At 56.5% G+C, this 26,403-nt stretch overlaps 3 protein-coding genes across 3 annotated transcripts; 2 read left to right on the forward strand and 1 right to left on the reverse strand.

Annotated features, from left to right (window-relative positions):
• The first annotated feature begins 965 nt into the window (after nucleotides 1-965).
• TMEM88 (transmembrane protein 88) lies at nucleotides 966-7,182 on the forward strand. The gene is made up of 2 exons (XM_077260755.1): nucleotides 966-1,416; nucleotides 6,398-7,182. The coding sequence occupies exons 1-2, from the start codon at nucleotides 1,186-1,188 to the stop codon at nucleotides 6,647-6,649; spliced, it is 483 nt and encodes a 160-aa protein (XP_077116870.1). The 5' UTR covers nucleotides 966-1,185; the 3' UTR covers nucleotides 6,650-7,182.
• Nucleotides 7,183-11,940: 4,758 nt separating this feature from the next.
• Nucleotides 11,941-13,830, reverse strand: NAA38 (N-alpha-acetyltransferase 38, NatC auxiliary subunit). Its single transcript, XM_077261654.1, has 3 exons — nucleotides 13,655-13,830; nucleotides 12,240-12,411; nucleotides 11,941-12,161 (listed from the first exon to the last, which is right to left on the reverse strand). The coding sequence occupies exons 1-3, from the start codon at nucleotides 13,697-13,699 to the stop codon at nucleotides 12,049-12,051; spliced, it is 330 nt and encodes a 109-aa protein (XP_077117769.1). The 5' UTR covers nucleotides 13,700-13,830; the 3' UTR covers nucleotides 11,941-12,048.
• Nucleotides 13,776-26,180, forward strand: CYB5D1 (cytochrome b5 domain containing 1). The gene is made up of 4 exons (XM_077261653.1): nucleotides 13,776-14,060; nucleotides 20,494-20,570; nucleotides 24,327-24,545; nucleotides 25,767-26,180. The coding sequence occupies exons 1-4, from the start codon at nucleotides 13,934-13,936 to the stop codon at nucleotides 25,995-25,997; spliced, it is 654 nt and encodes a 217-aa protein (XP_077117768.1). The 5' UTR covers nucleotides 13,776-13,933; the 3' UTR covers nucleotides 25,998-26,180.
• The last annotated feature ends 223 nt before the right edge of the window (nucleotides 26,181-26,403 follow it).

Below are 26,403 nucleotides of genomic sequence, written 5' to 3' on the forward strand. Positions count from 1 at the left end.
GGCCTCGGGATAAGGTTAGGACTAGGGTTAAGGATAAGATTAGGGTTATTTTTAGGACTCGGGAAAGGACAGGATTAGGGTTATGGTCACGACTTGGTTGAGGGTTATATTTAGGCCTCAGGATAAGGTTAGGACTAGGGTTAAGGATAAGACTAAGATTAGGGTTATATTTAGGATTCGGGAAAGGGCAGGATTAGGGTTATGGTCACGACTTGGTTGTGGGTTATGATTAGGCCTCGGGATAAGGTTAGGACTAGGGTTAAGGATAAGATTAGGATTATATTTAGGTTTCTGGAAAGGACAGGATTAGGGTTATGGTCACGACTTGGTTGAGGGTTATAATTAGGCCTTGGGATAAGGTTAGGACTAGGGTTAAGGATAAGATTAGGGTTATATTTAGGACTCGGGAAAGGACAGGATTAGGGTTATGGTCACGACTTGGTTGAGGGTTATATTTAGGCCTCAGGATAGGGTTAGGACTAGGGTTAAGGATAAGACTAAGATTAGGGTTATATTTAGGATTCGGGAAAGGACAGGATTAGGGTTATGGTCACGACTTTGTTGTGGGTTATGATTAGGCCTCGGGATAAGGTTAGGACTAGGGTTAGGGATAAGATTAGGGTTATATTTAGGATTCGGGAAAGGACAGGATTAGGGTTATGGTCACGACTTGGTTGAGGGTTATGATTAGGCCTTGGGATAAAGTTCGGATTAGGGTGAAGCTTAAATAAGTACAACAAACTTAATAGAATAATAATGTATAAAACGTTTTGAAAATTTGTCAATTTTATGTGAAATTTTGACAAAATCCAAGGTCAAACTATAACTTTGTGTCGGTATTTTCTTACAGTACCACACATGTGCTTGGGGGTTAAGGCACCCTGAGTACCATCGGTGTACAGGTGTGGGGGGCACAGATTATGGCGCTGGCTGCCCACCCTACACCATTGGAGGAGCCTGTAGATGTTATAGGGGGGTTGGAGCTCCACCAGTCTCTGGGCTGCCAAGCTCGCACTCACCGGCCATGTTGGGGGATGTGGAGTCCTGACATTCCTGAGCCCTTATACAGGGTATTAGGGGAGTGAAGCTGGCGCATTCCTAGATAAGGGGGGTGGAGATGGGACATGATGATGAGGAGGGACGGGGGTCTGCACTTATTACAGGAGGACACACAGAGCCAGGTCCATGCCCCGACCAGACGTGATGGGTGAAGACACCTCCACGCTGCCCCCGCCTTACACCCCTGCGCCCCCAGAACCGAGGGAGCCCCTGGACTGCTGGGCCTGTGCCGTGCTGATCACCGCTCACAACCTGCTGGTGGGAGCCGCCAACCTGGGAATCTTCATCCTGATGTGTGGAGGAACCCTGGTGCCATCGGCCGCCATGCTGCTCTACGGGTTCCTGTGCCACCCGCGGGTCAGTACCAGTCGTCTCTTGTCATTGTCTCCATCCACCATTAGTTCTACAGAACCCGGCTCCATCCGTGAAGCTCTGAGTGGGGAGAGGTGCTGAGACTTGTAGTTCTTCCTCCACTGGAGGACCATGGTGTTGACTCGGCCCCGCACTGTAGGGATGGGAGGATGGTGGCCTTGGTTATGGTCAGGCCTGGTCACCACGGAGGGGACGATGGGAGTTAGGGTACGTTAGATCATTGCAATAATTACAGGGGTGTGAGCACTTTATGGTCAGGAAGGACGCCCTCCGAATCCGAGCCGCCGACTCCCGGGCTTTCCCCGCAGCAGACTGACACTGAGCTCTCACCTTCATCAATGTAGGTTGATGGCACCCTGTGTGCAAAAGTCTGTGCACCCCGGGAAGAACAACACATGACTGTATCACACAGGATGGGATTAGATACACGGCTCAGCAATCAGTATCACACAGGAGAGGATTAGATACACAGCTCAGCAATCAGTATCACACAGGAGAGGATTAGATACACGGCTCAGCAGTCAGTATCACACAGGATAGGATTAGATACACGGCTCAGCAATCAGTATCACACAGGATGGGATTAGATACACGGCTCAGCAGTCAGTATCACACAGGATAGGATTAGATACACGGCTCAGCAGTCAGTATCACACAGGAGAGGATTAGATACACAGCTCAGCAATCAGTATCACACAGGATGGGATTAGATACACAGCTCACCAATCAGTATCACACAAGATAGGATTAGATACACGGCTCAGCAGACAGTATCACACAGGATGGGATGAGATACACAGCTCAGCAGTCAGTATCACACAGGATAGGATTAGATACACGGCTCAGCAGACAGTATCACACAGGATGGGATTAGATACACGGCTCAGCAGTCAGTATCACACAGGATGGGATTAGATACAGAGCTCAGCAGTCAGTATCACACAGGAGAGGATTAGATACACGGCTCAGCAGTCAGTATCACATAGGATAGGAATAGATACACAGCTCAGCAGACAGTATCACACAGGATAGGATTAGATACACGGCTCAGCAGTCAGTATCACACAGGATGGGATTGGATACACGGCTCAGCAGACAGTATCACACAGGATGGGATTAGATACACGGCTCAGCAGACAGTATCACACAGGATAGGATTAGATACACGGCTCAGCAGTCAGTATCACACAGGATGGGATTAGACACAGAGCTCAGCAGTCAGTATCACACAGGAGAGGATTAGATACACGGCTCAGCAGTCAGTATCACACAGGATAGGAATAGATACATGGCTCAGCAGACAGTATCACACAGGATAGGATTAGATACACGGCTCAGCAGACAGTATCACACAGGATGGGATTAGATACACGGCTCAGAAGTCAGTATCACACAGAATAGGATTAGATACACGGCTCAGCAGTCAGTATCACACAGGAGAGGATTAGATACACGGCTCAGCAGTCAGTATCACACAGGATGGGATTAGATACACTGCTCAGCAGTCAGTACAGGATAGGATTAGATACACGGCTCAGCAGTCAGTATCACACAGGAGAGGATTAGATACACAGCTCAGCAATCAGTATCACACAGGATGGGATTAGATACACAGCTCACCAATCAGTATCACACAGGATGGGATTAGATACATGGCTCAGCAGTCAGTATCACACAGGATAGGATTAGATACACGGCTCAGCAGTCAGTATCACACAGGATGGGATTAGATACACTGCTCAGCAGTCAGTACAGGATAGGATTAGATACACGGCTCAGCAGTCAGTATCACACAGGAGAGGATTAGATACACAGCTCAGCAATCAGTATCACACAGGATGGGATTAGATACACAGCTCACCAATCAGTATCACACAGGATGGGATTAGATACATGGCTCAGCAGTCAGTATCACACAGGATAGGATTAGATACACGGCTCAGCAGTCAGTATCACACAGGATGGGATTAGATACACTGCTCAGCAGTCAGTACAGGATAGGATTAGATACACGGCTCAGCAGTCAGTATCACACAGGATAGGATTAGATACACAGCTCAGCAATCAGTATCACACAGGATAGGATTAGATACACAGATCAGCAGTCAGTATCACACAGGATAGGATTAGATACACAGCTCAGCAGACAGTATCACACAGGATAGGATTAGATACACAGCTCAGCAATCAGTATCACACAGGAGAGGATTAGATACACGGCTCAGCAGTCAGTATCACACAGGATGGGATTAGATACACGGCTCAGCAAACAGTATCACACAGGATGGGATTAGATACACGGCTCAGCAGTCAGTATCACACAGGATGGGATTAGATACAGAGCTCAGCAGTCAGTATCACACAGGAGAGGATTAGATACACGGCTCAGCAGTCAGTATCACACAGGAGAGGATTAGATACACGGCTCAGCAGTCAGTATCACACAGGAGAGGATTAGATACACGGCTCAGCAGTCAGTATCACACAGGATGGGATTGGATACACGGCTCAGCAGACAGTATCACACAGGATGGGATTAGATACACGGCTCAGCAGTCAGTATCACACAGGATGGGATTGGATACACGGCTCAGCAGACAGTATCACACAGGATAGGATTAGATACACGGCTCAGCAGTCAGTATCACACAGGATGGGATTGGATACACGGCTCAGCAGACAGTATCACACAGGATGGGATTAGATACACGGCTCAGCAGTCAGTATCACACAGGATGGGATTGGATACACGGCTCAGCAGACAGTATCACACAGGATAGGATTAGATACACGGCTCAGCAGACAGTATCACACAGGATGGGATTAGATACACGGCTCAGCAGACAGTATCACACAGGATGGGATTAGATACACGGCTCAACAGTCAGTATCACACAGGATGGGATTGGATACATGGCTCAGCAGTCAGTATCACACAGGATAGGATTAGATACACGGCTCAGCAGTCAGTATCACACAGGATAGGAATAGATACACGGCTCAGCAGTCAGTATCACACAGGAGAGGATTAGATACACGGCTCAGCAGTCAGTATCACACAGGATAGGAATAGATACATGGCTCAGCAGTCAGTATCACACAGGATAGGATTAGATACATGGCTCAGCAGACAGTATCACACAGGATGGGATTAGATACACGGCTCAGCAGTCAGTATCACACAGGATAGGATTAGATACACGGCTCAGCAGTCAGTATCACACAGGATAGGATTAGATACATGGCTCAGCAGACAGTATCACACAGGATAGGATTAGATACACAGCTCAGCAGTCAGTATCACACAGGATAGGATTAGATACACGGCTCAGCAGTCAGTATCACACAGGATAGGATTAGATACACAGCTCAGCAGTCCCGGGCCGAGTATGGCCGGGTATACTCGCTGCCTCCCTCGCACATTCCTCAGTGTGGGGGTTGCGGGGTCTCCTCAGTGTGGGGGCTGTGGGGTCTCCTCAGTGTGGGGGTTGCGGGGTCTCCTCAGTGTGGGGGCTGCGGGGTCTCCTCAGTGTGGGGGCCGCGGGGTCTCCTCAGTGTGGGGGTTGCGGGGTCTCCTCAGTGTGGGGGTGGCGGGGTCTTCGCCCTCAGTGTGGGGGTCGCGGGGTCTTCACCCTCAGTGTGGGGGTTGCGGGGTCTCAGTGTGGGGGTTGCGGGGTCTTCGCCCTCAGTGTGGGGGTCGGGGGGTCTCCTCAGTGTGGGGGTTGCGGGGTCTCCTCAGTGTGGGGGCTGCGGGGTCTCCTCAGTGTGGGTGCCGTGGGGTCTCCTCAGTGTGGGGGCTGCGGGGTCTCCTCAGTGTGGGGGATGCGGGGTCTCCTCAGTGTGGGGGCCGCGGGGTCTCCTCAGTGTGGGGGCCGCGGGGTCTCCTCAGTGTGGGGGCCGCGGGGTCTCCTCAGTGTGGGGGCCGCGGGGTCTCCTCAGTGTGGGGGCCGCGGGGTCTCCTCAGTGTGGGGGTTGCGGGGTCTCCTCAGTGTGGGGGCCGCGGGGTCTCCTCAGTGTGGGGGCCGCGGGGTCTCCTCAGTGCGGGGGCTGCGGGGTCTCCTCATTGTTGGGGTTGCGGGGTCTCCTCAGTGTGGGGGCCGCGGGGTCTCCTCAGTGTGGGGGCCGCGGGGTCTCCTCAGTGTGGGGGCCGCGGGGTCTCCTCAGTGTGGGGGCCGCGGGGTCTCCTCAGTGTGGGGGCCGCGGGGTCTCCTCAGTGTGGGGGCCGCGGGGTCTCCTCTGTGGGGGCCGCGGGGTCTCCTCAGTGTGGGGGTTGCGGGGTCTCCTCAGTGTGGGGGCCGCGGGGTCTCCTCAGTGCGGGGGCTGCGGGGTCTCCTCATTGTTGGGGTTGCGGGGTCTCCTCAGTGTGGGGGTTGCGGGGTCTCCTCAGTGTGGGGGTTGCGGGGTCTCCTCAGTGTGGGGGCTGTGGGGTCTCCTCAGTGTGGGGGCCGCGGGGTCTCCTCAGTGTGGGGGCCGCGGGGTCTCCTCAGTGTGGGGGCCGCGGGGTCTCCTCAGTGTGGGGGCCGCGGGGTCTCCTCAGTGTGGGGGCCGCGGGGTCTCCTCAGTGTGGGGGCCGCGGGGTCTCCTCAGTGTGGGGGCCGCGGGGTCTCCTCTGTGGGGGCCGCGGGGTCTCCTCAGTGTGGGGGTTGCGGGGTCTCCTCAGTGTGGGGGCCGCGGGGTCTCCTCAGTGCGGGGGCTGCGGGGTCTCCTCATTGTTGGGGTTGCGGGGTCTCCTCAGTGTGGGGGTTGCGGGGTCTCCTCAGTGTGGGGGTTGCGGGGTCTCCTCAGTGTGGGGGCTGTGGGGTCTCCTCAGTGTGGGGGTTGCGGGGTCTCCTCAGTGTGGGGGCTGCGGGGTCTCCTCAGTGTGGGGGTTGCGGGGTCTCCTCAGTGCGGGGCCCGCGGGGTCTCCTCTCGGTACCAGCCCCCCATTGTCCCTTCCCCCCGGTTAACCCTTCCCTTCTCTCCGCAGTTCCGGAGGCCCGCGGAGCCCCTGTGCCCGGCGCTGCTGACCCCGGCCGCCTGCGTGTCGCTGCTGGTGTTCGGGGCGCTGCTGGCGCTGCCGCTGCTGATCCTCGGCCTGGCCGGATACGCCCGGATTGTGCGCTGCTTCCAGCTCAGCTCCTGCTTCCTGCCCTACAGCCGCGCCATGTACCGGGGGACCGCGGCCCGGAGCCGCCCGGCCAAGGAGGGCCCCAAAGACGGCGACAAGGCCTGGGTGTGACGGGCCACGGACACTGCTTGTGGGCTCTGACCCCACAGCTGCCTCCTGCTGGGAATTGTAGTTCCTCTACAGCTTCCTCCATGTAACCTCAGGACTGGTCCTTGTATATAGTGACACTACAGCTCCCAGCATGCCCACCGCTGTCCTGCTGAGAGTAGTTGATGCCGGATTGTATATATCGCGTCTTATCCTCCAGTCACATCCAGAGCTGCACTCACACTTCGGCAGATAGGATTGTGAATGCAGCTTTGGGTGTGACTAGAGTCATTAGCTTGTGTCTGTATACTGTATTGGAGCAGTGTCAGGCATGAGACGTGGTGTAATGGGGTCGGTGTCACGTCCATGCCATCTGGTGTCCGTCATGTACCTCCGCCGTCCCGTGTCCGTCATGTACCTCCGCCGTCCCGTGTCCGTCATGTACCTCCGCCGTCCCGTGTCCGTCATGTACCTCCGCCGTCCCGTGTCCGTCATGTACCTCCGCCGTCCCGTGTCCGTCATGTACCGCCGCCGTCCCGTGTCCGTCATGTACCTCCGCCGTCATGTACCTCCGCCGTCCCGTGTCCGTCATGTACCGCCGCCGTCCCATGTCCGTCATGTACTACCGCCGCCATCTGGTGTCCGTCATGTACCTCCGCCGTCCCGTGTCCGTCATGTACCTCCGCCGTCCCGTGTCCGTCATGTACCTCCGCCGTCCCGTGTCCGTCATGTACCTCCGCCGTCCCGTGTCCGTCATGTACCTCCGCCGTCCCGTGTCCGTCATGTACCTCCGCCGTCCCGTGTCCGTCATGTACCTCCGCCGTCCCGTGTCCGTCATGTACCTCCGCCGTCATGTACCTCCGCCGTCCCGTGTCCGTCATGTACCGCCGCCGTCCAGTGTCCGTCATGTACCGCCGCCGTCCCGTGTCCGTCATGTACCGCCGCCGTCCCATGTCCATCATGTACTACCGCCGCCGTCTCGTGTCCGTCATGTACCACCGCCGTCTCGTGTCCGTCATGTACCTCCACCGTCCCGTGTCCGTCATGTACCTCCGCCGTCCCGTGTCCGTCATGTACCGCCGCCGTCTCGTGTCCGTCATGTACCTCTGCCGTCCCGTGTCCGTCATGTACCACCGCCGTCTCGTGTCCGTCATGTACCTCCACCGTCCCGTGTCCGTCATGTACCGCCGCCGTCCCGTGTCCGTCATGTACCACCGCCGTCTCGTGTCCGTCATGTACCTCCACCGTCCCGTGTCCGTCATGTACCGCCGCCGTCTCGTGTCCGTCATGTACCTCCGCCGTCCCGTGTCCGTCATGTACCACCGCCGTCCCGTGTCCGTCATGTACCTCCGCCGTCCCGTGTCCGTCATGTACCGCCGCCGTCTCGTGTCCGTCATGTACCTCCGCCGTCCCGTGTCCGTCATGTACCACCGCCGTCTCGTGTCCGTCATGTACCTCCACCGTCCCGTGTCCGTCATGTACCGCCGCCGTCTCGTGTCCGTCATGTACCTCCGCCGTCCCGTGTCCGTCATGTACCGCCGCCGTCTCGTGTCCGTCATGTACCGCCGCCGTCTCGTGTCCGTCATGTACCTCCGCCGTCCCGTGTCCGTCATGTACCACCGCCGTCTCGTGTCCGTCATGTACCTCCGCCGTCCCGTGTCCGTCATGTACCGCCGCCGTCTCGTGTCCGTCATGTACCTCCGCCGTCCCGTGTCCGTCATGTACCACTGCCGTCTCGTGTCCGTCATGTACCTCCACCGTCCCGTGTCCGTCATGTACCGCCGCCGTCTCGTGTCCGTCATGTACCTCCGCCGTCCCGTGTCCGTCATGTACCTCCGCCGTCCCGTGTCCGTCATGTACCTCCACCGTCCCGTGTCCGTCATGTACCGCCGCCGTCTCGTGTCCGTCATGTACCTCTGCCGTCCCGTGTCCGTCATGTACCGCCGCCGTCCCGTGTCCGTCATGTACCACTGCCATATACCAAATAAATCACCATGTGACCCCGACGTGTGAAAACTTTCAGGTGATATGACTACTACTCCCAGCATGTCAGTGCCGGAGGGAGGTGGAGTGTGCACTGTGTGGTGACACGATTTATGGCTCTGCCTGGTGCTATCATCACATTACTATTCATAGAATCGTGGTGGTATTATGTGGCGGTATTATTTGGGCCCGGTCTGATTGGGTACTCTAAGGGTGTCATGCTGGACGGTGTATGTACATGGCGGAATTATTTAATCATGAAATGGATCTTTTATTCTGCGCTGTACAGTGGTAGTATTACGTGGCTACTATATGGCGGCATTATTATAGCAATAGTCACAAGGCACCAATTGTCCATCCGTACTCAGGAAAATTAAAAACTACATGATCCCAAATTGTGATAGATGGCAATTTTATATTTTATGGATAGAAGTTTGTCAATCTTATTATCTGCTCACTATATAGTAGTATTATTTAGCCATGAAAAATAAATATTGTGCACCTTATATTAGTAGTATTCCTTGGCTACTATATGGTAGTATTATGTTGTGAGTTTATTGTAGTGGCATGACGGTATTATGTATTAGTATTTTTGGGCACTATCAGGATATTATTGTGGTCTGTATATAGATGGTGGTGTTATTATTATTTTTTGCACTATCAGGATATTAATGTGGTTGGTGTACAGATGGCGGTATTATTTATTAGTATTTTTGGCCACAATATCAGAATATTATTGTGGTCAGTATATAGATGGCGGTATTATTTATTAGTATTTTGGGGCACGATATCAGGATATTATTGTGGTTGGTATATAAGTGTCAGTAGTATTAGTATTGTGCACCTTATATTAATAGTATTACTTGGCTCCTATATGGTAGTATTATATGTATGTGTTTATTGTAGTAGCATGACGGTATTATGTATTAGTCTTTTTGGGCACAATATCAGGATATTATTGTGGTCGGTATATAGATGACGGTATTATTTATTAGTATTTTGAGCACTATTAGGATATTATTGTGGTCGGTATATAGATAGTGGTATTATTTATTAGTATTTTTGGGGCACTGTCAGGATATTATGGGGGTCAGTGTATAGACGGTATTATTTAGTTATGAAATGCCAATTTTTTGTGCAGTGAAGTATTGTGTGTCTACTACATGGCTGTATTATTATAGCCATATTCAGAAGGCACCACTGGTAACTGATATATGGCGGTATTATATGGTATGGATGTACGTTTTGAGCAATGGCATAGTGGTATTATTTGTTCACTGTGTGGTAGTATTATTTAGTCATGAAATAGAGATATCATTGAGTGCTGTATAAGAGTAGTATTACCTGGCTACTATATGGTATTATATTGTGTGTTTTTAGCTATGGCGTAACGGTATTATTTAATGTCATAGTATGATGAAATTATGCTGTACCGTGGCATTATTGGACTTATGGTAGCAGCATTTAGTCATGAAGTGTCAGCTTTATTCTGTGCTGTACAATAGCAGTACTCTCTATTATATGGCGATATTATGTTATGTGGTGTACGGATGTACGTTTTTAGCAGTTGTATTTGCTCACTGAGTGGCGGTATTATTTGGGCACTGTATTGCTGTCACTATGAGGCAGAATTATTTTGTCCCAGATGATGGATTCCAACACCGACCGTGTACTGACCACAGAGGCACATAACAACGGGGCATAAATCTGTGCAGAATTCTTGGGAGGAGCCCCACCAGGCCCCTCCGTCAGTGTGAGGAGCTACATCAGGCTGTCCGACCACCAGGCCCCTCCGTCCTCTGGTGGCCATCGTCAGTGTGAGGAGCCCCATCAGGCCTCAGGCTGTCAGACCACCAGGCCCCTCCGTCCTCTGGCGGCCATCGTCAGTGTGAGGAGCCCCATCAGGCTGTCAGACCACCAGGCCCCTCACCTCAGGCGATCATCACTACCACCCTCAGTCTGACTAGTGTGAGACGCACGATGAGTTGTTTTTGTCTGAGGTGTGACCGCGGGGCCGTGTGTGGGGTCTGGACTCAGCACGCACTATGAGCAGCATGGTGGGGGCTGTGCGTAATGTACAGCGGCGATCACACAGCTGGGTTTTGGCAAAAACAGACTAAAAAAAAATAAACATGAAATCCGGTCATGAGCAACAAAGCTGGGAAAATTAAGCAACAGGGAGCGTGCGATCGTACAGGAGCGCGGGGAGAGTGCACCGCTGCGGCCAGACACAGAATATAGAAGGATTTACGTACAAGGGCCTTCATGAATATGGGGAGCGTGCACGTGTCAGCGAATGTGGGGAGCGTGCACGTGTGCCAGCGAATGTGGGGAGCGTGCACGTGTGCCAGCGAATGTGGGGAGCGTGCACGTGTGTCCATATGCAGTTGCTTCTCACTATATTAGAACAATAAACAGTTAATTTATTTCAGTTCTTCAATATAAGAAGTGAATCTCGTATATTCTATAGAGTCGTTACAGAGTGATCTATTCCACGTGTTTATTTCTGTTAATGTTGATGATTATGGCTTACAGCCGACTGCACGGGAACACAAGTTGCATTTTGTGCGGACGGCGGGCGGCCACCACAACACATCCGCATACATCTACATGTCCCTGCGTACCCAATGTTAAAGATAGGTATGGGGCCTATATAAACACTTAGGAGCCTTTGCAGGTGTTTGTGTTAATTATTCTAAGTTACTGAGATAATAACTTTTGAGTTTTCATTGGCTGTAAGCCATAATCATCAACATTAACAGAAATAAACCGTGAAATAGATCACTCTGTGTGTAATGACTCTATATAATATATGAGATTCACTTCTTGTATTGAAGAACTGAAATAAATTCACTTTTTGATGATATTGTAATTTAGTGAGACTCCCCTGTATGTGAGTCCATGAATGTGTGGCGTGCGCAGATACAGGAGGATCGCGCTCTGCACTCACCGGCTCCAGGACTTACAGCCATTGTCGCCTCCTCACATTCATCGTCTTCGCACTGCAGAGAATTTCACCCAAACAATTGTAATATGTCCATAAACCACAGGAGGGCAGCAGCACACATACCGTGTGTGTAGTCTGTGTGTGCACAGCACCACCTGGTGGTCTCCTCACCACATACACACACGGGTTAGCACCCAGCTTTCCCACATCCCAGACATTCTCTGCCTCTCAGGTTGGACTGTGAAATTCTGACATATGGGAGGCTTTATCCAGCTTTCCCAGGATCAGACCAACCCGAGACTTCTGGTTGTATTCATGAATCAGAAAGCTCAGGATGAACAGACCGACACATGTAACAAACTGGCAATAAAGATGGAGTCCAGAGTCACCGCCAAGAAAAATAATTTAATTATAGAAAAGTGAATGTACAGAGAGCTGGGGGGAAGGTAAGGTGGGCACAGGGTTCACAGGGATAGGACCACAGGGACGGGGGTCACAGGTACTGGGGGGAGGTGACGCTCTCCAGCTCCACCTGGATGGACACGATGTGGTGCCCGGGGACCATGGCCAGCCCCAGGACGCGCGGCTCTCGCACCGGGAAGGAGTCTGCAGGACAGGAGGAAGCGGGAGGTTAGCATGGGAGGGGGCGGAGCTCAGTGGCTGCCCCGCCCCCGAGGAGCTCACCTGAGGCTCGGAGGAATTCCTGCGCGGAGCCCAGGATCACGTTACAGTCTCGGTCCGTGCACAGGAAGCAGCCGATCAGCGAGCGCCCGTCCGTCATCTCGATGCGCATGTTCCTGTTCAGCAGAGATTCCAGCTTGTGCCGGGCGCCGTCACCCGCCTCCACATCCGAGTCCTGGGGCGAGAAACGGGTGATGTCATTAACCCATTATGTTACACACAGCTTTCCCAGAGCCCGGAATGTTCACTCTGTCAAGTGATGAGGAGGGGTTGAATACAGCAACAGCCAGTCTGAGAACGCTGGGTGCAACAGCGTCCACACTGGGGTGTCATCCAGCTTTCCTAGATCCCTGAATGTCAATTCTGTGGATTCAGTTTGTCAGTATGGGAAAGCTGGGTGTCATGGCGGCCATAGTGGGTGTCACTCAGCTTTACAGAGCTGCTGAATGGCACCATTTCTATGAATCTAGACAGGGGTTGTCCATCTTACCTGGTTACATAGCAGTGGTACAATTCAGGGGCTTGGGAAAGCTGGGTGGTAACCAGTATGGCCGCCTGACACTTTCTTAACCAACCTGCCGTGATCATCCATCGTTCCACGATTCTTGTTTGTTATCACCGCAGACTGGATATCACTCAGCTTTTCCAGATGTCTGAATGGCAAATCTTCCAGTGCAGTGAAACACAGAAATAAGTAACATGCAGAAGAATGGGAAAGCTGGATAATACCGCCTAGACCGGATGATGCAACATCCAGGGTGACAATGCGGCTGCCCTGACAGTCGGGGTAGGGGGAAGGCACTGGCAGACTTGCCATTCAGGAGCCTGAAAAAGCTGGATGACGATCATACCTAATGAAGGTTAGGAAAAGGAAAATCAAAGTTCCCCTCGGCTGAGCAGCGCGGGCCACAAGGGCAAATCCCGGCTCAAGGGTCAGTAGTAAGCACCCAGCTTTCCTAACCGGTGGCCCTGAGCGTCGTCTGTCGACATGGGACACCATACTTGTACCTCAGGGTAAATCTGCCATTCAGAAGTCTGGCAAAGCTGGATACCAACCCCAGGGAGGAGCCATGGCAGCCATATTGGTTGATGCCAAACTTTCCCAGACCCCAGAATGTGAAAAATGATGAGGTGGGGGCGACGGAGCCGGGCACGACTGAGGCGGAATCCGGGAAAGCTGGGTGACACGGCGGCACAATGCTCACCACAGCTCCCGGCCTCTGTACAGCAGTGTGGCCATAGGAGCCACTACCAGGGCGATCACCCGGCTTTCCCAGGATCCTGCATACAAGCGGACAGCCAATGTGAGAATCAGCCAGGCGGCCCCACTATGGTGCTAGACCTGGTCCCTGAGCTTCCCCGTGTACAGCGGAGCCCCGGCGGCCCCTCCAGGCAGGGCAGGACACGGGGGTACTCACCCCGGCAGGGGGGCTGCAGCCATTCTCCTCCAGGACCGCAGCCATCACTCCACGGAAGCTGCCCCGCACAGGCTGACGGGAAAGGGGGAAAGAAAACAACTACAACTCCCAGCATGTAACGCACAGACAGGAAATGACGTCGCCAGACGGACCCGAACAGGAAACTACGTCCCTGGAACGCAAAACAGGATTTACGGAAGTGACGTAAGAAGGTGCCGGAAGTGGCCATGAAAGCGTCCTGTTGTCCTGGTAACGCCAAAGCGCAGCTGAGAGTCAGGCATGAGTCCTGTGAGAGCTCCGTACTGCACCCCGCGGGAGGTGTCCGGGCACTGCAGCCTCACCGACCTGTGGGTGTCCTACCTGGGCCGGGTGTACAACCTCACCCCACTGGCCTCAGAGCACCGAGGTGACCGGGGAGCGAGCTCAGCTGCTGCCTCATCCACCCGAACCCCGCCCCGTCTGCTTCTCCCCACTCTTCTCTCCTTTATATCATCCATCCCCCTTCATCTCCCTTCCCCAGTCACCCATCGCCCTACCCCCCCCCTTCCTCTCTTCCGCCCCCCTTCCTCTCTTCCGCCTCTCTTCCGCCCCCCCTTCCTCTCTTCCGCCCCCCTTCCTCTCTTCCGCCCCCCCTTCCTCTCTTCCGCCCCCCCTTCCTCTCTTCCGCCACCTTCCTCTCTTCCGCCCCCTTCCTCTCTTCCGCCCCCCTTCCTCTATTCCGCCCCCCTTCCTCTATTCCGCCACCTTCCTCTCTTCCGCCCTCTGCCCCCCTTCTTCTCTTCCGCCCCCTTCCTCTCTTCCGCCCGACCTTCCCCTCTTCCGCCCCACCCTCCTCTCTTCCGCCCCACCCTTTTCACTTCCGCCCCCCTTCCTCTCTTCCGCCCCCCCTTCCTCTCTTCCGCCCCCCCCCTTCCTCTCTTCCGCCCCACCTTCCTCTCTTCCGCCCCCTTCCTCTCTTCCGCCCCACCCTCCTCTCTTCCGCCCCACCCTCCTCTCTTCCACCCCACCCTCCTCTCTTCCGCCCCACCCTCCTCACTTCCGCCCCCCTTCCTCTCTTCCGCCCCCCTTTCCTCTCTTCCGCCCCCCTTTCCTCTCTTCCGCCCCCCTTCATCTCTTCCGCCCCCCTTCATCTCTTCCGCCCCCCTTTCATCTCTTCCGCCCCCCCTTCCTCTCTTCCGCCCCCCTTCCTCTCTTCCGCCCCCCCTTCCTCTCTTCCGCCCCCCTTCCTCTCTTCCACCCCCCTTCCTCTCTTCCGCCCCCCTTCCTGTCTTCCGCCCCCCTTCCTCTCTTCCGCCCCTTCCTCTCTTCCGCCCCCCTTCCTCTCTTCCGCCCCCCTTCCTCTCTTCCGCCCCCCTTCCTCTCTTCCGCCCCCTTTCCTCTCTTCCGCCCCCCTTCCTCTCTTCTGCCCCCCCTTCCTCTCTTCCGCCCCCCCTTCCTCTCTTCCGCCCCCCCTTCCTCTCTTCCGCCCCCCCTTCCTCTCTTCCGCCCCCCCCTTCCTCTCTTCCGCCCCCTTCCTCTCTTCCGCCCCCCTTCCTCTCTTCTGCCCTCCGCCCCCTTCCTCTCTTCCGCCCCCCCTTCCTCTCTTCCGCCCCCTTCCTCTCTTCCGTCCCCCCTTCCTCTCTTCCGCCCCCCTTCCTCTCTTCCGCCCCCCCTTCCTCTCTTCCGCCCCCCCTTCCTCTCTTCCGCCCTCCCTCCTCTCTTCCGCCCCCCTTCCTCTCTTCCGCCCCCCCTTCCTCTCTTCCGCCCCCCTTCCTCTCTTCCGCCCCCTTCCTCTCTTCCGCCCCCTTTCCTCTCTTCCGCCCCCCTTCCTCTCTTCCGCCCCCCCTTCCTCTCTTCCGCCCCCCCTTCCTCTCTTCCGCCCCCCCCTCCTCTCTTCCGCCCCCCCTTCCTCTCTTCCGCCCCCCCTTCCTCTCTTCCGCCCCCCCTTCCTCTCTTCCGCCCCCCCTTCCTCTCTTCCGCCCCCCCTCCTCCTCTCTTCCGCCCCCCCTTCCTCTCTTCCGCCCCACCCTCCTCTCTTCCGCCCCCCCTTCCTCTCTTCCGCCCCCCTCCTCCTCTCTTCCGCCCCCCCTTCCTCTCTTCCGCCCCCTTTCCTCTCTTCCGCTCCCCCTTCCTCTCTTCCGCTCCCCCTTCCTCTCTTCCGCCCCCCCTTCCTCTCTTCCGCCCCCCCTTCCTCTCTTCCGCCCCCCTTCCTCTCTTTCGCCCCCTCCTCCTCTCTTCCGCCCCCCCTTCCTCTCTTCCGCCCCCTTCCTCTCTTCCGCCCCCTTTCCTCTCTTCCGCTCCCCCTTCCTCTCTTCCGCCCCCCCTTCCTCTCTTCCGCCCCCCCTTCCTCTCTTCCGCCCCCTCCTCCTCTCTTCCGCCCCCTCCTCCTCTCTTCTGCCCCCGTTTCCTCTCTTCCGCCCCCCCTTCCTCTCTTCCGCCCCCCTTCCTCTCTTCCGCCCTCCGCCCCCCTTCCTCTCTTCCGCCCCCCCTTCCTCTCTTCCGCCCCCTTCCTCTCTTCCGCCCCCCCCTTCCTCTCTTCCGCCCCCCTTCCTCTCTTCCGCCCTCCGCCCCCCTTCCTCTCTTCCGCCCCCCTTCCTCTCTTCCGCCCCCTTCCTCTCTTCCGTCCCCCCTTCCTCTCTTCCGCCCCCCCTTCCTCTCTTCCGCCCCCCTTCCTCTCTTCCGCCCCCCTTCCTCTCTTCCGCCCCCCTTCTTCTCTTCCGCCCCCTCCTCTCTTCCGCCCCCTCTCCTCCTCTCTTCCGCCCCCCTCCTCCTCTCTTCCGCCCCCCTTCCTCTCTTCCGCCCCCCCTTCCTCTCTTCCGCCCCCCCTTCCTCTCTTCCGCCCCACCCTCCTCTCTTCCGCCCCCCCTTCCTCTCTTCCGCCCCCCCTCCTCCTCTCTTCCGCCCCCCCTTCCTCTCTTCCGCCCCCCCTTCCTCTCTTCCGCCCCCTTCCTCTCTTCCGCCCCCTTTCCTCTCTTCCGCTCCCCCTTCCTCTCTTCCGCCCCCCCCTTCCTCTCTTCCGCCCCCCCTTCCTCTCTTCCGCCCCCCCTTCCTCTCTTCCGCCCCCCTTCCTCTCTTCCGCCCCCTTTCCTCTTTTCCGCTCCCCCTTCCTCTCTTCCGCCCCCCCCTTCCTCTCTTCCGCCCCCCCTTCCTCTCTTCCGCCCCCTCCTCCTCTCTTCCGCCTCCCCTTCCTCTCTTCCGCCTCCCCTTCCTCTCTTCCGCCCCCCTTCCTCTCTTCCGCCCCCACTTCCTCTCTTCCGCCCCCCTTCCTCTCTTCCGCCCCCCCTTCCTCTCTTCCGCCCCCCCTTCCTCTCTTCCGCCCCCCCTTCCTCTCTTCCGCCCCCCCTTCCTCTCTTCCGCCCCCCCTTCCTCTCTTCCGCCCCCCTTCCTCTCTTCCGCCCCCCCTTCCTCTCTTCCGCCCCCCTTCCTTTCTTCCGCCCCCCTTCCTCTCTTCCGCCCCCCCTCCTCTCTTCCGCCCCCCCCTCCTCTCTTCCGCCCCCCCCTCCTCTCTTCCGCCCCCCCTTCCTCTCTTCCGCCCCCCTTCCTCTCTTCCGCCCCCCCTTCCTCTCTTCCGCCCCCTCCTCCTCTCTTCCGCCCCCCTTCCTCTCTTCCGCCCCCACTTCCTCTCTTCCGCCCCCCTTCCTCTCTTCCGCCCCCTTTCCTCTCTTCCGCTCCCCCTTCCTCTCTTCCGCCCCCCCCTTCCTCTCTTCCGCCCCCCCTTCCTCTCTTCCGCCCCCCCTTCCTCTCTTCCGCCCCCCTTCCTCTCTTCCGCCCCCTTTCCTCTCTTCCGCCCCCCCTTCCTCTCTTCCGCCCCCCCTTCCTCTCTTCCGCCCCCCTTCCTCTCTTCCGCCCCCCCTCCTCCTCTCTTCCGCCCCCCCTTCCTCTCTTCTGCCCCCCCTTCCTCTCTTCTGCCCTCCGCACCCTTCCTCTCTTCCGCCCCCCCTTCCTCTCTTCCGCCCCCCTTCCTCACTTCCGCCCCCCTTCCTCACTTTTGCCCCCCCTTCCTCTCTTCCGCCCCCCCTTCCTCTCTTCCGCCCCCCTCCTCCTCTCTTCCGCCCCCCTCCTCCTCTCTTCCGCCCCCCCTCCTCCTCTCTTCCGCCCCCCTCCTCCTCTCTTCCGCCCCCCCTCTTCCTCTCTTCCGTCCCCCCTTCCTCTCTTCCGCCCCCCCTTCCTCTCTTCCGCCCCCTTCCTCTCTTCCGCCCCTCCTTCCTCTCTTCCGCCCCTCCTTCCTCTCTTCCGCCCCCCCTTCCTCTCTTCCGCCCCACCCTCCTCTCTTCCGCCCCCCCTTCCTCTCTTCCGCCCCCCCTCCTCCTCTCTTCCGCCCCCCCTTCCTCTCTTCCGCCCCCCCTTCCTCTCTTCCGCCCCCTTCCTCTCTTCCGCCCCCTTTCCTCTCTTCCGCTCCCCCTTCCTCTCTTCCGCCCCCCTTCCTCTCTTCCGCCCCCCTTCCTCTCTTCCGCCCCCCCTTCCTCTCTTCCGCCCCCCCTTCCTCTCTTCCGCCCCCTTTCCTCTTTTCCGCTCCCCCTTCCTCTCTTCCGCCCCCCCCTTCCTCTCTTCCGCCCCCCCTTCCTCTCTTCCGCCCCCTCCTCCTCTCTTCCGCCTCCCCTTCCTCTCTTCCGCCTCCCCTTCCTCTCTTCCGCCCCCCTTCCTCTCTTCCGCCCCCACTTCCTCTCTTCCGCCCCCCTTCCTCTCTTCCGCCCCCCCTTCCTCTCTTCCGCCCCCCCTTCCTCTCTTCCGCCCCCCCTTCCTCTCTTCCGCCCCCCCTTCCTCTCTTCCGCCCCCCCTTCCTCTCTTCCGCCCCCCTTCCTCTCTTCCGCCCCCCCTTCCTCTCTTCCGCCCCCCTTCCTTTCTTCCGCCCCCCCTCCTCTCTTCCGCCCCCCCTCCTCTCTTCTGCCCCCCCTTCCTCTCTTCCGCTCCCCTTCCTCTCTTCCGCCCCCCTTCCTCTCTTCCGCCCCCCCCTTCCTCTCTTCCGCCCCTCCTCCTCTCTTCCGCCCCCCTTCCTCTCTTCCGCCCCCACTTCCTCTCTTCCGCCCCCCTTCCTCTCTTCCGCCTCTCTTCCGCCCCCCCTTCCTCTCTTCCGCCCCCCCTTCCTCTCTTCCGCCCCCCTTCCTCTCTTCCGCCCCCCTTCCTCTCTTCCGCCCCCCCTTCCTCTCTTCCGCCCCCCCTTCCTCTCTTCCGCCCCCCCTTCCTCTCTTCCGCCCCCCCTTCCTCTCTTCCGCCCCCCTTCCTCTCTTCCGCCCCCCTTCCTCTCTTCCGCCCCCCCTTCCTCTCTTCCGCCCCCCCTTCCTCTCTTCCGCCCCCCCTTCCTCTCTTCCGCCCCCTTCCTCTCTTCCGCCCCCCTTCCTCCTCTCTTCCGCCCCCCCTCCTCCTCTCTTCCGCCCCCCCTCCTCCTCTCTTCCGCCCCCCCTCCTCCTGTCTTCCGCCCCCCTCCTCCTCTCTTCCGCCCCCCTCCTCCTCTCTTCCGCCCCCCTCCTCCTCTCTTCCGCCCCCCTTCCTCTCTTCCGTCCCCCCTTCCTCTCTTCCGCCCCCCCTTCCTCTCTTCCGCCCCCCTTCCTCTCTTCCGCCCCTCCTCCTCCTCTCTTCCGCCCCCCCTTCCTCTCTTCTGCCCCCCCTTCCTCTCTTCTGCCCTCCGCACCCTTCCTCTCTTCCGCCCCCCCTTCCTCTCTTCCGCCCCCCTTCCTCACTTCCGCCCCCCTTCCTCACTTTTGCCCCCCCTTCCTCTCTTCCGCCCCCCCTTCCTCTCTTCCGCCCCCTCCTCCTCTCTTCCGCCCCCTCCTCCTCTCTTCCGCCCCCCCTCCTCCTCTCTTCCGCCCCCCTCCTCCTCTCTTCCGCCCCTCCTCTTCCTCTCTTCCGCCCCCCCTCTTCCTCTCTTCCGTCCCCCCTTCCTCTCTTCCGCCCCCTTCCTCTCTTCCGCCCCCCCTTCCTCTCTTCCGCCCCCCCTCTTCCTCTCTTCCGCCCCCCCTTCCTCTCTTCCGCCCCCCCTTCCTCTCTTCCGCCCCCCCTTCCTCTCTTCCGCCCCCCCTTCCTCTCTTCCGCCCCCCTTCCTCTCTTCCGCCCCCCCTTCCTCTCTTCCGCCCCCCCTTCCTCTCTTCCGCCCCCCCTTCCTCTCTTCCGCCCCCCCTTCCTCTCTTCCGCCCCCCTTCCTCTCTTCCGCCCCCCCTTCCTCTCTTCCGCCCCCCCTTCCTCTCTTCCGCCCCCCCTTCCTCTCTTCCGCCCCCCCTTCCTCTCTTCCGCCCCCCCTTCCTCTCTTCCGCCCCCCCTCCTCCTCTCTTCCGCCCCCCCTCCTCCTCTCTTCCGCCCCCCTTCCACTCTTCCGCCCCCCCTTCCTCTCTTCCGCCCCCCCTTCCTCTCTTCCGTCCCCCTTCCTCTTCTGCCCCACCCTCCTCTCTTCCGCCCCACCCTCCTCTCTTCCGCCCCTCTTCCTCTCTTCCGCCTCCTTCCTCTCTTCCGCCCCCTTCCTCTCTTCCGCGCCCCCTTCCTCTCTTCCGCCCCCCCTTCCTCTCTTCCGCCCCCCTTCCTCTCTTCCGCCCCCCTTCCTCTCTTCCGCCCCCCCCTTCCTCTTCCGCCCCCCTTCCTCTCTTCCGCCCCCCCTTCCTCTCTCCCTCCCTCTGCCCCCCCTTCCTCTCTCCCTCCCTCTGCCCCCCTTCCTCTCTTCTGCCCTCTGCCCCCCTTCCTCTCTTCCGCCCTCTGCCCCCCCTTTCTCCCTTCCGCCCTCTGCCCCCCTTCCTCTCTTCCGCCCTCCGCCCCCTTTCCTCTCTTCCGCCCACCTCCCCCCTTCCTCTCTTCCACCCTCCGTCCCTTCTCTTCCCCACATTTCGTCACAAGTGTGCTCAGCCCATGATGATTTCTGCCTTGTGATCTCTCAGGTGACATCTTACTGAAGCCGATAATTGAGGCCGCAGGAAAGGACATCAGTCATTGGTTCAATGAGAAGACGGGAGACGTAAGTGTATAATAATAATAATAATAATAATAATAATAATAATAATAATGTTATTTCTCTGGCAGCGGGGATTGTTCCTATTGGTTCAGTTTGATTTCACTATGATAGACCCCATCATAGTAATCAATCAGCCAATGGATCGGAAGGCGGATGATCAATCCACGCATCTATGGGTCGACAACCTGGAGGAACAGTTATGGTCCAACATGCCAAGGGACGCTATTCTGAAATCCCTTCCCCTCCTAAAACTAGCGACCGGATTCATGGCTGACGCACCGGCACAATATTAATAATAATAATAAGGGTTCGCCGAGGAGAAACCAAAGAAATATCAGCCCTTTATTAGACCCAACCCAAACAGAGGTCAGGCTATAAGGGGAAGGGCAAGTCAGGTAGATGGAGCTACCCCAAGGGAGGTAGGGGTAAGGACTCAATGTTTGGTTTAGGCTCAGGTTCAGGAAGAAAGTGACGCCGTGAGAGTGGGGGGACGGCTAGGGCGGTACCTGGGAAGTTGGCAGGAGATCTCAGAGAATCAGTGGGTGTTGGGGATAATCTCCTTGGGTAACAGAATAGAGTTTACCCTGTCCCCGCCAGCGAGGTTCTTAGTAACAAACTCCCGCCTCCAGTCGACCTTTTCCCCCCATGTGGTCAGATGTCCAGGATCTCCAAAAGATTGGAGCAATAGTCCTAGTGCCCGAGCAAGAACATTGTGAGGGTCACTACTCCAGTATCTGTTCTGTAAAGAAACCCTTGGGGGAGAGCAGGACAATTATAAACCTGAAACCCCTAAACCCCTGGATAAATTACAAAAGATTCAAGATGGAGTCCGTCAGTTCTACAATCCCCTCTAAGAGTCAAAATCGCGGTAATGTGTACCCTAGACGTAAAAAATACATAGTATCATGTTCCCATCCATGCTTCCTGCTAACAATACCTAGTGTTCGCTCTGAGGGTCCAGGGGAGAGTCCGTCTCTGCCAATTCTGTTGTCTTCCCTTTGGCCTAGCCTCTGTACCCAGAGTGTTCACCGGAAATAGTTGCCTACCTAAGGAAATGGGATATCATCATAGTCCCATACCTAGACGACTTCCCGATCATAGCCGGCTCCAAGGAACAACTCTGTCGCCATGTTACAGAAACTAGGATGGGTCATATACTGGAAGAAGTCGGATCTCTTTCCAGAATTGTGGAAGAGGTTCCTGGGGGTTCTCCTAGACTCCCACCTGAGAACATCTTTCTTGCCAATAGAGAAGCAGTCTGCCATAAGGGACAGGATCCGCCAGTTCACAGGAAGCCATTGTTCCTTCAGGGAGGCAATGAGGATCCTGGGACTAATGACCTCATGCATTCCCTGCTCATGGGAGCTCCAGGGGGCCATTCTATCTACCTGGGACAAACGCCAACTGTCCTTGGACACCGTGATGGCCCTGTCCGTCGTGGTGAGAAGATCTTTACGCTGGTGGACCATCACGGAAATCTTCCAGGCGGGAGTTCCTTGGGTTCTCTCCCCCTGCACCATAATCAACACCGGCGCAAGTCAGCTAGGCTTGGGTGGCCATACAGAAGGAAGATACTTCCAGGGGACATGAAGCTCAGAAATTGAAGCCAGGTCCTCATACTTCAGAGATGTACGCAGTATGGAAAGTACTACACCAAGTCCAGTCGGTAGTCAGGGGCAGGCATGTAAAAATCCTGTTGGACAACATGACAACAGTCGCATTCTTACTTCATCAAGGGGGTCCAAGACATCCTGCCCTACAACATCCGGACGGTGCTATCCATCTCAGCAGTTCACCTAGAAGGATCCAGGAAGCAGGTGGCAGACTTCTTGAGCAGGCAGAAGTTGTTATCTCCAACAGAGTGGGAGCTGAACGAAGAAGTGTTCGGTATGCGTGTCAGCGCTGTGGAGTGCCACTGATAGATCTCTTTGTATCCAGAGAAAACGCGAAAGTCCGGGAATTTTTTCTCTCTAAGCCCCCAAGACAACCAGGCGGGTGTCACGCATTATCCCAATTCTGGGGATCGAAACTGTCCTATGCCTTTCCCCCTCTTCCTCTGATTCTGAGAGTACTGAGGAAGAAAGGGCAGAGATCATCTTGGTGGTACCGTTCTTGCCGATAAGGAGTTGATTTCCTCTGCTGAGGAAGATGCCAGTGGAAGATCCCATCCTGCTTCCAAGGAGAAAAGACCTCATTTACCAGGGCCCAGTGTTCCACCCCAATCCTGACAGTCTACAGCTTTCGGCATGGATCCTGAGAGGCAGGTCCTGAAATTAAGGGAATTGTCCGACTAAGTGATCTCTACCCTTCAAGCAAGCAGGAAACCCGTAACTTCTGCTGTATATAACAAGATCTGGAAACGTTTCTGCATGGACTGCGGGGAGTCGTCGGTGGATACAACTCGCCTTAGATCAAGTACCCTATGAGTACAAAGCCCAGCCCTGGAACGCCTGAACTAGCTAGGTTCTCCAGAGCCGTACCAAGGCTGAGACCTTCGGTGAGGAGATCTGTCCCACCTTGGGATCTGAACCTGGTGCTCAGTGCACTTTGTAAGCGTCCATACGAACCAGCTAGCAGTATGGACATTAGCAGACTTTAATTTAAAACTGCTTTTCTAGTAACGATTATCAGCCAAGAGGGTAGGAGAATTTCGGGCCCTGTCTATCAAGGACCCTTTGAGGACCGACCAATCTTGAGGCTTGACTCGGCTTTTCTCCCTAAAAATGGTGTCAACCCCGAATATGAACCAGGAAGTCGTACTACCCTCCTTCTGCCAGCACCCTAGAAACCCCAAGGAGCAGTCCTTTCACTCTTTAGATGTTAGGCAGATGGTTCTCCACTACCTGGAAGCAACCAGGGACTAAAGACAGGACACCTCATGGGCAGAAAAGTGGGGGGCATCAGTGGATCAGATCTATAGGGCCACAACATGGTCCAGTCCGAGTACCTTCTGGAGACATTACAAGCTAGGCGTAGTCTCAGGGCAAGTGGCCTTCGGTAGGAAAGTTCTTCACGCAGTGGTCCCACCCTAGATCACCATATTTTGGTATTCTCCATAGGGGCTGTCAGGATGGATTCCTGGAAACACAACCACCCGTAGGTCTAACTAACGTTTTTTCCTTCCACATTCCATCATTTCCTGTACAGCACCTGAAGGGTTATTAATCTTCTTGAATGTGGTTTTGAGCACCTTGAGGGGTGCAGTTTTAGAATGGTGTCACTTTTGGGTATATAGGCCCCTCAAAGTCACTTCAAATGCGAGGTGGTCCCTAAAAAAATGGTTTTGTAAATTTTGTTGTAAAAATGAGAAATCACTGGTCAACTTTTAACCCTTATAACACTTATAACTTACACGTGTAAAATGTTATTTATTAACTATTTTATGTGACATCGCTCTGATTTAAGGGCTTAAGAATTGAAAGTTTGGATTTACATTTATTTATGAAAATTGTCAATGTGTCCGTAGACAGATCCGGCAACGCTCTGGAGTTATTACCTCATATAGTGACACTGGTCAGGAAGGTCAAATGTGGCTCCGTCACCAAGGGGTTAATGCAATGCTGAGACCTTCTCATATAATGTGTTTTGCCGTTTCCACATCTCTGCTGGCTGTCAGTGATTGGAAACGTTCACGTTTTCAGTTTGGAGGATCTTCTGAGCCAGGAACATTTCCTGATCTGATAGTTTCCCCCAGTGTGTCCCAGGCGCTCACACTCCTCATTAGACATGTCGTCTTCTTTCCTGCATTCATCTCCACAGATCAAGACCCACATAGACCCCCACACGGGCTGCCTGGCACCCTACACACCTCAGGGGCGTTTCCTCCATGTGCCGCCCTCCTTTCCCTCGTCAGACTGGGACACTGACCTCGGACGGCCCTGGTGGAGAGATTCAACCTACGAGGTCGGCATCTTGTCATCCAAAACCCGGTTCATCCGAATCATCAACACGTTAACATCCCAAGAGCAAACGCTGGAGGTAAGTGACCCCACCGATAGGAGGAGCTACGAGGCTCCTCCCCTGCAGAGATAGATAGGAGGAGCTACGAGGCTGCAGAGTGATACAGATAGGAGGAGCTATGAGGCTCCTCCCCCTGCAGGGTGATAGGAGGAGCTATTAGTCTCCTCCCCCTGCAGGGTGATACAGATAGGAGCTACGAGGCTCCTCCCCCTGCAGGGTGATACAGATAGGAGCTACAAGTCTCCTTCCCCTGTGGGGTGATAGGTGCAGTGTCCGCCCCCTGTGGGGTGATATGGATAGGTGCAGTCTCCGCCCCCTGCGGGGTGATAGGTGCAGTGTCCGCCCCCTGCGGGGTGATAGGTGCAGTGTCCGCCCCCTGCAGGGTGATAGACAGGCGCAGTCTCCGCCCCCTGCGGGGTGATATGGATAGGCGCAGTCTCCGCCCCCTGTGGGGTGATAGGTGCAGTGTCTGCCCCCTGCGGGGTGATAGACAGGCGCAGTCTCCGCCCCCTGCGGGGTGATATGGATAGGCGCAGTCTCCGCCCCCTGTGGGGTGATAGGTGCAGTGTCCGCCCCCTGCGGGGTGATAGACAGGCGCAGTCTCCGCCCCTACGGGGTGATATGGATAGGCGCAGTCTCCGCCCCGTGGGGTGATAGGTGCAGTGTCCGCCCCCTGCGGGGTGATATGGATAGGTGCAGTCTCCGCCCCCTGCGGGGTGATATGGATAGGCGCAGTCTCCGCCCCGTGGGGTGATAGGTGCAGTGTTCGCCCCCTGCGGGGTGATAGACAGGTGCAGTCTCCGCCCCTGCGGGGTGATATGGATAGGCGCAGTCTCCGCCCCCTGTGGGGTGATAGGTGCAATGTCCGCCCCCTGCAGGGTGATAGACAGGCGCAGTCTCCACCCCTGCAGGGTGATATGGATAGGCGCAGTCTCCGCCCCCTGCGAGGTGATATAGATAGGTGCAGTGTCCGCCCCCTGCGGGGTGATAGACAGGCGCAGTCTCCACCCCTGCAGGGTGATATGGATAGGCGCAGTCTCTGCCCCCTGCGGGGTGATAGGTGCAGTCTCAGCCCCCTGCAGGGTGATAGACAGGCGCAGTCTCCGCCCCTGCGAGGTGATATGGATAGGCGCAGTCTCTGCCCCCTGTGGGGTGATAGGTGCAGTGTCCGCCCCCTGTGGGGTGATAGGTGCAGTGTCCGCCCCCTGCGGGGTGATGACAGTGATGTTGGTGTTACAGGTGTGCTCGGAGGAGACGATCGGGGAGATCCTGGGCCGCTACCTGCCATACAACGCTCACGCCGTCAGCTACACCTGGAAACACTGCGGGACGCCTCTGAACATGGATCTGACGCTGGAGGAGAACGGCGTGCAGGACGAGGACGAGGACATGGAGGAGCTGCGGATGGACTGTGACGCCTTCACCCCCAGCTTACACTTGTACTTCAACGATGATCTGACAGAACTGTGATGTGCGGGAGGATGTGGAAGCCAAAGCCTCCATTGTCCGTGTGGATGATGGGGAGAGTAGTAGTGTCAATGACGTGTGCAGAAGCCAATGTATATGTGTCTGCCGGTAGCCGCCGCTCCGCACAGGTCACGTGCCGCCATCTTCTTATGTGCCGAATAAACGATCTGTTATAGAAACACACGACGACGCCGGGACAGTTTCTCACCCTCAGAAATTAGGGTGTGTATACTTATGCAACGGTTATTTTCTATGATGCATCTAAAGATGAAAGAAAAATAAGCATCTCTAGAAATAGTGGTGAGCAGACATGTACCGTTTTGTGTACACAGCTCCTGCGCAGAAATGTTTCCATGCTCTTATGTGGTGATGGAGATGCATAGCTCCGAGACTTCAAAACTAGTATGCA

Source organism: Ranitomeya variabilis, chromosome 5 (assembly GCF_051348905.1).
Source record: "Ranitomeya variabilis isolate aRanVar5 chromosome 5, aRanVar5.hap1, whole genome shotgun sequence".
Lineage (NCBI taxonomy): Eukaryota > Metazoa > Chordata > Amphibia > Anura > Dendrobatidae > Ranitomeya > Ranitomeya variabilis.

Coding starts and splice junctions, on each gene's coding strand:
- TMEM88 (XM_077260755.1), top strand. CDS start 1,186: ATGCCCCGACCAGACGTGATGGGTGAAGACACCTCCACGCTGCCCCCG. Junction 1,417..6,397: donor GGTTCCTGTGCCACCCGCGG/GTCAGTACCAGT, acceptor TTCTCTCCGCAG/TTCCGGAGGCCCGCGGAGCC.
- NAA38 (XM_077261654.1), bottom strand. CDS start 13,699: ATGGCTGCGGTCCTGGAGGAGAATGGCTGCAGCCCCCCTGCCGGG. Junction 12,412..13,654: donor GCTGCAGCCCCCCTGCCGGG/GTGAGTACCCCC, acceptor TTCTCGCCCCAG/GACTCGGATGTGGAGGCGGG. Junction 12,162..12,239: donor GGAATTCCTCCGAGCCTCAG/GTGAGCTCCTCG, acceptor CCTGTCCTGCAG/ACTCCTTCCCGGTGCGAGAG.
- CYB5D1 (XM_077261653.1), top strand. CDS start 13,934: ATGAGTCCTGTGAGAGCTCCGTACTGCACCCCGCGGGAGGTGTCCGGG. Junction 14,061..20,493: donor ACTGGCCTCAGAGCACCGAG/GTGACCGGGGAG, acceptor GTGATCTCTCAG/GTGACATCTTACTGAAGCCG. Junction 24,546..25,766: donor CCCAAGAGCAAACGCTGGAG/GTAAGTGACCCC, acceptor TTGGTGTTACAG/GTGTGCTCGGAGGAGACGAT.